The sequence below is a fragment of the Leptodactylus fuscus genome, chromosome 2, assembly GCF_031893055.1.
Source record: "Leptodactylus fuscus isolate aLepFus1 chromosome 2, aLepFus1.hap2, whole genome shotgun sequence".
Lineage (NCBI taxonomy): Eukaryota > Metazoa > Chordata > Amphibia > Anura > Leptodactylidae > Leptodactylus > Leptodactylus fuscus.
The window spans coordinates 98,140,053-98,152,375 of record NC_134266.1 but is presented as its reverse complement, the minus strand read 5'-3'; the positions used below and the strand labels follow the sequence as shown (position 1 = coordinate 98,152,375).

Below are 12,323 nucleotides of genomic sequence, written 5' to 3'. Positions count from 1 at the left end.
GGCAAGGCTGCCGGTCACCACTAGAGGGCGGGAGCTGCAGATTTACTTGCTTTGCTCCCTTTAAAAACAAGTGTGTAGTGACTGAAGGCAGTGTGTACATTGTCATATTCCATAGCAGCACTGCCTTAGCGTTAATGACGTCAGTATGTTTCTGCCATATTGCTGCCTCTGTTATGAAGCGCTAAGTCTCAAGCTTCGTCTTGTAACTGCGGGTACACACGGAGCTCTGCCCTTTTTCCTCCGCCCCACAGACACTCGACAGACTCCATTATATGGGGTTCGCAGGGCTCCGTGCTTACAGTCACAACGCCAGGCTGCCGCTCATTCTAACCATGAACATGGAAGCTGCCGTACACCGCCTGTGCCACTGGGCCACACCACGGTGTGACTGAGCATGCGTGGCGTAGTTGTGGTAACTCTAGTACATCCTCCGGAAAGCTGGCGGTAGTGACGCTGAGTAGCGACCGCCGGCAGAGGAAGCGGGGCGAGGCAGGAGCCTGGTAACTAGTCTTCAGGCAGGGTCAGACAGCCCGAGACGGGTTTTTGTGACCCGGCTCCACCATGGGCTGCACACTAAGTGCCGAGGATAAAGCGGCGGCGGAGAGGAGTAAGATGATAGACCGCAACCTCCGGGAAGACGGGGAGAAGGCATCTAAAGAAGTAAAACTGCTGCTCTTAGGTGAGGTAGACTGGCAGGACTAAGCGTAGCAGCGCCTCTTATGCATGGTTTGCTGTGAGCGAAAAGTTGTGTGATCCTAGTGCTGGCAGTGTATACAAGTGACTAACCACAGGGACAGGCTGGTCAGTGTATACAAGTGACTAACCACAGGGACAGGCTGGTCAGTGTATACAAGTGACTAACCACAGGGACAGGCTGGTCAGTGTATACAAGTGACTAACCATTGTGGACAGGCTGGTCAGTGTATACAGATGACTAACCATTGTGGACAGGGTACTGGTCAGTGTATACAGATGACTAACCATTGTGGACAGGGTACTGGTCAGTGTATACAGATGACTACCTGTTGTGGACAGGCTGGTCAGTGTATACAAGTGACTAACCATTGTGTACAGGCTGATCAGTGTATACAGATAACTACCTGTTGTGGACAGGGTACTGGTCAGTCTATACAGATGACTAACCTTGGTGAACCGGGTGCTGGTCAGTGTATACAGATGGCTAACCTTTGTGAACAGGGTACTGGTCAGTGTATACAGATGACTAACCTTGGTGAACAGGGTGCTGGTCAGTGTATACAGATGGCTAACCTTTGTGAACAGTGTACTGGTCAGTGTATACAGATGGCTAACCTTTGTGGACAGGGTACTGATTGCTTTATACAAGACTCTTCGATACAGTTTGCTGCCTATTATATGCACAGATATATCAGAGTTAATGCTAACTTCTGCAATTGGTATCTTATCACGGAAACCAGTGAGAAATGTTTTTCCGTTGGCCTTTTTGTTGTCGTCTGTGATAAGATCTTACACCGCTGCAGGTTACTCCTGAAGTTTTGGCTAACCCTGTATGCATAGTGTTTTACATTATATACGGTACTGGTCACTGCACAGGGCTCTACTCTCTATCTGCTGCAGACCTCTATGCAGATGACCCTGGCTAATGTATTTTTTTCAACAGGTTTGTGTTGGTGACAAACACTGAAGATACTTCTTAGTGGCCACTAGTTGTCCGGATTTAAAGAGGACCTTTCACCACTTTTGGGCACATGCAGTGTTATATACTGCTGGAAAGCTGACAGTGCGCTGAATTCAGCGCACTGTCGGCTTTCCCGATCTGTGCCCGGTGTAAAGAGCTTACGGTGCCGGTACCGTAGTGCTCTATGGTCAGAAGGGCGTTTCTGACCATTAGCCAGAGACGTCCTTCTGCCTCGCGGCGCCAATTGCGCTGTGCTGTGGAGCGGGGAGGAACGCCCCCTCTCTCTGCTCGCACAGCTCGTCCATAGACGAGTATTATCAGGAGCGGGAGGGGGGAGTTCCTCCCGGCTCTACAGTACAGCGCAATTGGCGCCGCGAGGCAGAAGGACGTCTCTGGCTAATCGTCAGAAACGCCCTTCTGACCATAGAGCACTACGGTACCGGCACCGTAAGCTCTTTACACCGGGCACAGATCGGGAAAGCCGACAGTGCGCTGAAATCAACGCACTGTCAGCTTTCCAGCAGTATATAACACTGCATGTGCCCAAAAGTGGTGAAAGGTCCTCTTTAAGAAAAATTAGGGGAATGCTGGGTAATGGTAGTCAGTGCCTCCACTCTAATCCTCTCCACTGGCCTTTGTTTACTTGCTGCAGTCACCAGTCTCTGACATGACATCACTGCAGCCAGGTAAACAGAGCTTAGTGGTGGAGTTGCGCCACATGATGGAGACTGGAGTGGTGCCACATTATCCCATTTTGCCCTTGATACTGCTGCGGCATTTTGGCAGTTCTCAAGCTATCCTGCGCTTGAATTTGTTCCTCACTCCGTGCCTGTGATTGTTCCAGCAGCTTGCTGGAACATCATATAATGAGTATGTTGTTGGCATCAATGATCCCCCCCCTGAGCGCCGCTTGAGGAGAAATTTTTTGACTTCTGGCTACCTTCATAGCTCTTGTTTTAGAACTTTGTTACAAATTAGATTCTCAGGGTTATCTGTGTATTTACATAGAGAGATAACAGACCAGGCTTTATCAGCAATCTCCAATTAGCTAATTCTCCTGCTGGCATGAGCAGTTTAATATAGTATATGGACATAAATTCATAACAGTTGTGAAGTCATGTCATTTACTGCGATAAAAAGTAGCCTATGTGTTAATTGAGGTCACAAACTATCTATGTGCCAAATTTTATCCAAATTGGTTCAGCCATTTTTGCGTGAAAGAGTAACAGACACAAACCCACAAACATACAAACTTTCACATTTATATTATTAGTAGGATGTCCCTCTCATTATACCTGTAGCTTCTTCTTCTCCAAGTCCTTCATGTACCTAAATGAAGCCAGAGTCCTTCTAAAGTGCAGTGTTGGAGTGATACAGGGCATTGTGTGGTTGTCTAGGCTGCTTTTTTGCAGAAGATACAATTACAAGTATCATGAGTGACACTTTATACTCAGATGGCCATGTCTGGTGGGTTAATATCCTCCATGTGATGGCTGCATTTCCCAGACCAACTGTGGCTCAGCTGGACTAAACTCTCTGTATCATAGTGATCTGTGATGCTGCGAGCTCCAGCCTAAAGCAGTGTACTTAAAATATGTAAAAATGTTGATCATTCCATATGTATTGCATGGACCACACATGGCCATCTGATGTTATCCTAAGATGCTGCTGGGCTTATATTGGTCTCATGGATGAACATATATCAACAAGTAGGATATGTGTCAAAAATATAACAATTGTCTTCTAGTCAATGGCCTTCCGATTCTTCAGTCTTATTACATATAACAGTATTTAGTGGCATTTTACAGGCAATACTACTGCATAATATCATTTTAACCATACAGGATTGATAGATGGATAAGCATAAGGGTGGTCAGCTAAGGTAAGGACCCTCCAAGCTTCGCTTTCTTTTCAGCTTTTGACCAGTTCTGTGCCTCTCATTGGTTGTTTATTACCAAGTAAAGTTTTGACCTCAGAACAGGGAAGTGCATGTTAAGAGGAAGGAAAAATTGCTTCACCCATTTTGCAATCACATTTGTTGCTTGCATGGTGCGCGCTACTGCTGGCAGACCATAGATTCTTTATAAAAGTGTTACAGAAAAGCCAAATTGGTTGATGCCATAGCAACTATGATATCCTTGTTTCTGACAGTGCTCTTTGTATTTAGTGATTGGGTGCTGACAAATGCTTGGAGCTGGGTGTATCTATCTGATAGGAGGGAATTATAAAGAATTCTATACTGATTTCCGGGTGTGGGTGCTTTTAGATTGTCCAATACTGACCCTATGGCTTCTAAGAACAACAAACATAAATCTTGTAGCATGAACCTAGCCTTTCAGAGACCTTCAGAGGGAATAGTAAGGGTAGGTTAACTTCTGTGTCTGAGACTCCATAGGAGACTCCGCCACCGAAAATCGGCATTGGCAGAGAGAAAAATCCTACATGGAGGACATTTCATTCAGCCAATTTCAGTATAAAAATGGTGGACATAATTATAGTTTTAGCGAATGGGTTCTCCATCATTTATACAAGAGGAAAATGTTAAATGCGCAAAGGCAATGTTAGTTTTCTACCAGTTATCATTATTCAAGAGCAATAGTGGTTCTGCCTGGGAAATAGGACCACGTTTCTTGGCCATAATCGCTGGGTCTCAGCTTACATACCAGGGACCTGGCAGCAGTACCCATGAGAGATGATTCTGTTCACAGGCTTTTATCTATTTGCAGAATAAAACATTTAATGCATTGTAAATGCTTTAAAAATAAAACCTGAAAAAGAAAACGGCACGGTTGTGGGGTTTTTTTTTTTTGTCTTTTTTTTACTACTACCATCTGTTTAGATCTTTTTTTTTTTTTTCTGGCTTTCCAGAATATTAAATGCCGCTGTTATAGAGTACAACTTCCCCTGACAAAAATTAAGCCCTCTTACACCTTTGAACAGGAAAGTTTAAAAAAGCTATGCAAGCTGGGGAGTATAAAACTAAACTGCAAAAGCAAAATAAAACCACCATGTCCTAAAGGAGTAAAACTGAATGTAACACAAAACTGACATGCTGTAATTTTGTCTCTTTTGACATTCATGGGGTTCAAAATGGCTTTATGTAACTGTCCATTACTGTTGTGTGAATAAGGCCTTAAAGAGGACCTTTCATGCCCTCATCGACGTGTGGTACTATATACTGCTAGAAAGCAGGTGGTGCACTGAATTTGTTTTTTCCGTGTGCACCGGAGATATCGGTGCTGAAATTAATGATATCTCGCCACTGTTAGAAGGGCGGGCCTTACAGCATAACGTCATTGCTGGGCTGTGAGCAACATCCCTCCTGGCAGTACAAGTCTATGGAAGAATACTGTCAGGGAGCGTGTGCTCCTTATGACGCTAAGCTGGAATGTGTGCTCTTCTGACTGTGGAGAGATATCAGTGCCAAAATTAATGGCACCAATATCTCCAGCACCAGGGCCTCGATGAGGACTTGAAAGGTCCTCTTTAAGTGGACCGATGCCTCTGTAGTAAGGACCGCCCACTCTGGCTATTGCAAGCTGAAAACTCCAATTGACTCCAGATCAGTGTTTTCTAACTTGTTAGGTGATCAGGGTCCATGTTTTAGGGCTCTCAATCCAAAATGATTTTCTTGTTTTAGTACTTCAGTCATGAGAAGTGTTTTCATTTACAGTGGGTTTAGTTCAGTTTTAAATTTGGAACTCTATAGGGGTTATAGCACAAATTATTTTTCATTCCCTAGGGTGGGAGTTAAATTGCCAATCCGTGGAGCATGATTGCCGACACCTTCACCGTTCCCAAGAATGGCAGTTGTTTTTTTTTTTTTAGCCCTGTTTAGAAGTGATGGATGCAGAATCCCCACTCCATTCACTTTATTGGGAGCATCTGGATATTACTGTGTGGTGCTCGTTGGCTGTTAATACCATATCCCTAATTTTTGTAGCCTGACCCATTTAACCAATATATGCAGACTGTACAACTGGCCATACACTCACCCAATGTCGTAACTAGTAATGGTGGGGCCCCGTGGTGACCTTTTGACATGGCCCCACCCCCCTTCCTGACCGACACCGAAGACCTTGACTAACCCTCCACTACATTCCTGCGCGCTCTATTATGCCCGATAGTGACCCCAGTATTATGCCCCATAGTGGCCCCTGCACACATTATTATGCCCCATAGTGGCCCCTGCACATACTATTATGCTCCATAGTGGGCCCAGTACACACTATTATGCTCCATAGTGGCTCCAGTACACAGTAGTATTCCCCATAGTGGCCCCTGCACATACTATTATGTCCCATAGTGGCCTCAGTACACAATATTATGCACCATAGTGGCCCCTGTACACAGTAGTATTCCCCATAGTGGCCCCTGCACACATTATTATGCCCCATAGTGGCCCCTGCATATACTATTATGCTCCATAGTGGCCCCTGCACATACTATTATGCTCCATAGTGGGCCCAGTACACACTATTATGCTCCATAGTGGCTCCAGTACACAGTAGTATTCCCCATAGTGGCCCCTGCACATACTATTATGTCCCATAGTGGCCTCAGTACACAGTATTATGCACCATAGTGGCACCTGCACATACTATTATGCTCCATAGTGGCCCCTGTACACAGTAGTATTCCCCATAGTGGCCCCTGCACACATTATTATGCCCCATAGTGGCCCCTGCATATACTATTATGCTCCATAGTGGCCCCTGCACATACTATTATGCTCCATAGTGGACCCAGTACACACTATTATACTCCATAGTGGCTCCAGTACACAGTAGTATTCCCCATAGTGGCCCCTGCACATACTATTATGTCCCATAGTGGCCTCAGTACACAGTATTATGCACCATAGTGGCACCTGCACATACTATTATGCTCCATAGTGGCCCCTGTACACAGTAGTATTCCCCATAGTGGCCCCTGCACACACTATTATGCCCCATAATGAACTTGTTACTTACCTATCTCCAGCTCCGCTGCAATCCTCTGTGGTTTTGGCCATCTTTAATGATAAATACTGACGTCCCGTGACACAGGCCCTGGTCACATGACATTAAGAACATCACACAACTAAGCCCGAAACCTGCCCGGAGCGTGAAAAGGTAAGTAACACGTTTATTATGCTCCTTTACCTTTCCGGGGCCTCCGATCATTATACTCTGGGGGTCTGAAAAGGTATAATAATAGTGCTTATGGGGCCCACGTTGTCTCTTACCAATCCCAGCCCCTGCCAGAATCGGTAAGTAAATAGGCCCTGTTACTGGCTGGAGTAACTCCAGCCGGTAATGACCTATTCATAAAAAAAAAACAAAAACGCAGGAGTAGCGGCTGTCGCCGGGCCCCTATTGTCCTGGGCCCTGTGGCAGCCGCTACCCCTGCTAGCCCGATAGTTACACCACTGCACTCACCTATACACTAACATGTTTGGCCGTATATGTGTATTGTGCTGGGGGAGCAGAAGAAGCTGCTACAAGTCTCTTCTGGCAGCAGCTCATCTCTGCAAAAACAAAAGGATCAAGCAGTTTAAATCTGTCTGTTGTTCCCCTTATACACATTAGATGGTTAGCTGATCCCACTAACAGTGGTGGGATTGACCAATATGTATGTATGTAATGTACGGTATATGGCCAGTTTTAAGCTAACAGACATTTACAGACTATAAAAGAGGAAACGAAAGGATCCTTCTCATCACGTAGAAAATGTCGGGTGTGTTGGGTAATCTCTGTGAGTAATGCAAGGTGGGAAGTGCTTGTTCTCTCCACTCTGTATATCTCTAGGATAAGATTTTTATGCATTTACCCCCTCTCCCCCCAACCATATAATAATGATTATTATAATGTGATATGCTTATTTATAAAGTACATGTATTAGTGTTTGCTTCTCATTTTTGCCCACATTTCAAAACTATAGAATAAATGTGTGTTTTAAAGAAATCCATTTGCTGTATTGAATATCCCTGTAGAATTGTGGAAGAAATACGGTAATTCTTGGCGCCTCCTGATGTGTTAGGTTAAAGACAGAAATGCTGCAGATTTCATGCAACAGGAAATCTGCGACATACAATTATGTGATTTGTTGTTGGGGGTTTTTCGTGAGTTTCATTCAGGAAATTCTGCAGATTTTATGCAAGTATCTCTTTTTGTGTAGCAAAGTCTGAAGTCTGCAAGAAGGACTTTTCTCTCCACCAATTTCAGTATAAGATCGGTGGTTTCCGCGTGCAACTGCTTTTTTTAAGCGGACAGTGTTTCCATCTATCAGGTCCCCATGTAGACCTGAAGGATAGAAATCCGAACGCTTGTGTTAACAACCCACAGGTTATTATAGTCCTGAGGTTTAGTGTCCAAAATCGCTTTATTGAAATGAAATCTGCTTTCACCTAAAAATATAAAACATAAAAAAAAACCCTTTATACTTGCCTATATATGAGTGCAATGAATCTCATCGGACTCGTGTCTGATGTTCCCGACGTCTGCGTTGTTCTTCAATATAGCCGGAGATGTGCACCCCAGCTTCACTGTGCATGTGCTGGAGGTACAAAGCATGTGCATTGAGATGAGGTGTACTCCTCTGACTTCATTGAAGAACAATGCCAACGCGAGGAGTACAGCAACAGGGTGATGATAGTTTGGTGGGTTTTTTTTGCATTTTTAATGTGGCCATGGACTGCATTACAAAAGGGCGATTTGAGACACTAAACCCCAGGTCCATAAGGTGTCTCCAATTGCCCTGACAGATTCCCTTTAAGAAAATACCATTTCATTTTCAGCCACAGCACACTACTTTTCCTATTTATTGCTGATGACCTCCATCATGGCAATACTGAGTCTATATAAGTTTTTCATATTTTAATATATTTAAAAAAAAAAAATTAATCTTTTTAAAAAGACAGATATTTGCATCAACGTATTGTAACAGGCATGTTTTTATATCTTTGTGTATAGAGCTGTACAAGGCTAAATTAATCTTTGCATTAGAGAATCCATCACAATGGCCGCCTGGAGTCCGTGTCCTGCATTACGTTAAGCATGACTTTTTTGTCCACCACTCTGTTTAAAAACAATGTACACCCATTGGGGTCCCAGCAACTATAATCCATATACACTCACCGGCCACTTTATAAGGTACACCTGTCCAACTGCTCGTTAACACTTAATTTCTAATCAGCCAATCACATGGCGGCAACTCAGTGCATTTAGGCATGTAGACATGGTCAAGACAATCTCCTGCAGTTCAAACCGAGCATCAGTATGGGGAAGAAAGGTGATTTGAGTGCCTTTGAACGTGGCATGGTTGTTGGTGCCAGAAGGGCTGGTCTGAGTATTTCAGAAACTGCTGATCTACTGGGATTTTCACGCACAACCATCTCTAGGGTTTACAGACAATGGTCCGAAAAAGAAAAAACATCCAGTGAGCGGCAGTTCTGTGGGCGGAAATGCGTTGTTGATGCCAGAGGTCAGAGGAGAATGGCCAGACTGGTTCGAACTGATAGAAAGGCAACAGTGACTCAAATAGCCACCCGTTACAACCAAGGTAGCCAGAAGAGCATCTCTGAACGCACAGTACGTCGAACTTTGAGGCAGATGGGCTACAGCAGCAGAAGACCACACCGGGTGCCACTCCTTTCAGCTAAGAACAGGAAACTGAGGCTACAATTTGCACAAGCTCATCGAAATTGGACAATTGAAGATTGGAAAAACGTTGCCTGGTCTGATGAGTCTCGATTTCTGCTGCGACATTCGGATGGTAGGGTCAGAATTTGGCGTCAACAACATGAAAGCATGGATCCATCCTGCCTTGTATCAACGGTTCAGGCTGGTGGTGGTGGTGTCATGGTGTGGGGAATATTTTCTTGGCACTCTTTGGGCCCCTTGGTACCAATTGAGCATCGTTGCAACGCCAAAGCCTACCTGAGTATTGTTGCTGACCATGTCCATCCCTTTATGACCACAATGTACCCAACATCTGATGGCTACTTTCAGCAGGATAATGCGCCATGTCATAAAGCTGGAATCATCTCAGACTGGTTTCTTGAACATGACAATGAGTTCACTGTACTCCAATGGCCTCCACAGTCACCAGATCTCAATCCAATAGAGCATCTTTAGGATGTGGTGGAACGGGAGATTCGCATCATGGATGTGCAGCCGACAAATCTGCGGCAACTGTGTGATGTCAATATGGACCAAAATCTCTGAGGAATGCTTCCAGCACCTTGTTGAATCTATGCCACGAAGAATTGAGGCAGTTCTGAAGGCAAAAGGGGGTCCAACCCGTTACTAGCATGGTGTACCTAATAAAGTGGCCGGTGAGTGTATTCGCCATTTTAGTCTGCGGGACCAGAACAATAGAACTGATGCTAATGTAAGTTTTTGGATCAATTCAAGGCTAAGGCCTCACATAGTGAAACGCAGCATAAAAAAAAAAAAAAAAAAATGCATCGAAAAGTCATTGTGGTTTTTTTCTACAACATTTTCATTTGTTTTTGTAAATTTTTCCCCCTGCCGACTTTCTCCCCTTATCATATCTATACAGACCACATAAGCATTTCCGCAGGTGTAATTGACATGCTGCCATTTCCAAAAACTGTGAGCGCTTTTGAAAACACAGCTTTTCCACTGCAGACTTCCAGTAGCTGTGAATGTGCCCCTGCCCATGCTAACACATGCTGTAATCAAGGGGGCTCTATCATTGGTGAAACGTGATTTGAGCTAGTGATATGCCTGAATAACCTTTAAAAAGGCTATTCAGGTGCTGCTTTTCTTGTGGACAATGGAAGAAAGCGCACAAGAAAATGGTGCTTGGGCATGCGCAGTAGTGCTCAGAAGTGAGTGTTACTGGGCATGCCCGAGATTTCAATGAGCAGGGATCGAGGCTACAAGAATGGAGGCGGTTACAACAACGGAAGAGGGCAATCATGGAGCAATACGTAAAGGAGGGTGCGTTATCAAAGTATGACACAGGGGGGTGCATGGTGGCTTGGGGGAACGCCCAGGGTGCACGGAGAGAGCTCATTTACATATTGGTTTTACTGGTATGTAATAAAAACAGGCAACAAAAATCAGCACCTGAATAGCCTTTTTGAAGGCTATTCAGGCATATCACTAGCTCAAATCATGTTTCACGCCCCTTTAGATAGAGCCCCTTTAAAGTCATTTAGTCAGCAGAAGGGAACCAGGATGTCTTCTCAGTCGGCAATGAATTTCACTGCAAAAAGACAGCTTATTTAGGGTTTTTTCACCTCCCCAAACATATTTTAGCCTAGAAAACCCTTTTAATAGCACAAAGAGGGATTTCTTGTACTCTTTAAAGCCCTGTGTTATCATTTGCATTCCCGTCCATGGTTTCTTAAGCAAGTTTCACACTAGCGTTAGCCTATCTGTTGTTCTGGTCACTTGGAGGACAGGCAGCAAACCATAATAGCGTTTACACACAGAACCTGGCTGGCCCCATTGACTAAAATAGGGTGTGTTGGGAATTCAAATTGACAGAGGAAAATGTCTTCTGAATTCATGCAGACGCTGTGACTCTCCAGCATAAATGTGAGCTATGCCTTATTTTTGCTTGTAACCTTAATGTTCCTCACTTCTGCAATTCTGATCTCTGTATACTCCTCCTCTTGTAAAACCATGACAGTGCTGTGCCCACACAGATATGTACTTGTGTTATTGCCGATGGCAATGCTGGGGGTTTTCGGCTGTCACAACAAGGAAGTTCAGTGGTTTGAGAACAATAGCACAGCTGCCCAAGTAGTTTTTCTTTCTCGTGTTGCCTGGCACTGTGGTGTGTGAATCTGAGAAGGAGTGACAGTGTATAACTTTTCCTACTTTCCCAATTCTTCACAGTAAATTCGTCAATACATATTAAACTTGGTGACCATAATAATATTCATTTTTTATTTATTGCAAACGTGTAGGAGCAGGTTTATTAAAATGGTTTAAGGCCAAAACTTTGTTGCCTATAGCAACTATTTCACAGGGCAGATTTGTTTTTTTTTAGTTCTGCTCCTGAAAAATGAAAGTTGTGCTGTGATTTGTTATTGGAGGCAACTTTTCTTTCTGCCAGTTTCAGCTTTGAAACAACAGACACCTGACAGACTCCATTATAGTCACAATGCCAGTGTGAACCTAGAATTAGATTGTTTATTTATATAGCACCATTAATACCATGGTGGTTTACATACGGTACATAACATATACAAAATAAATATAATACTAACAGTGACCTTGTGGCACAGTGGGGTAGAGAGCCCTGCCCACAAGGGCTTACAATCCATGAGAGAAGAGGGATAGAGACAGAAGGTGAGGGATATCCATTAATAACAGTTAATGCAGGTGACATTCTGATGATGATGATGGCGATGGCGTGCTCGGAGAGCAGTGGGAACTCCCCCTGTGCTCCCTGAGCATGACTTGCATATGAGAATAAAACTTTTTTCTTTCAAGAACGGCGGCGAGCAGAAGATAAAGGTAGGAGTAGCTATTTATAGGCTGTTCCTGCATGGTTTCAGTTAAAAATGCATTTTTACAATGATAACTTCCCTTTAAGCTGTTGCAGAGAATGGACACAGGCTGATTCAGATGGCAAAAAAAAAAGGATGCAAACTGTTACAAACTGATGGACATCCGTTTACACTGTCATCAATTTAAAAAAAAAA

The 12,323-nt window shown here is 44.0% G+C and overlaps 1 protein-coding gene across 1 annotated transcript in view; it reads left to right on the top strand.

The window, feature by feature from the left end:
• Nucleotides 1–444: 444 nt before the first annotated feature.
• Nucleotides 445–12,323, top strand: part of GNAI3 (G protein subunit alpha i3) — a 39,627-nt gene continuing 27,748 nt past the window's right edge. The window contains exon 1 of the mRNA XM_075264344.1: nt 445–679. Coding sequence (XP_075120445.1) covers nt 562–679 — 118 coding nt within the window. The 5' untranslated portion in view covers nt 445–561. The remainder of the gene's footprint in view (nt 680–12,323) is intronic.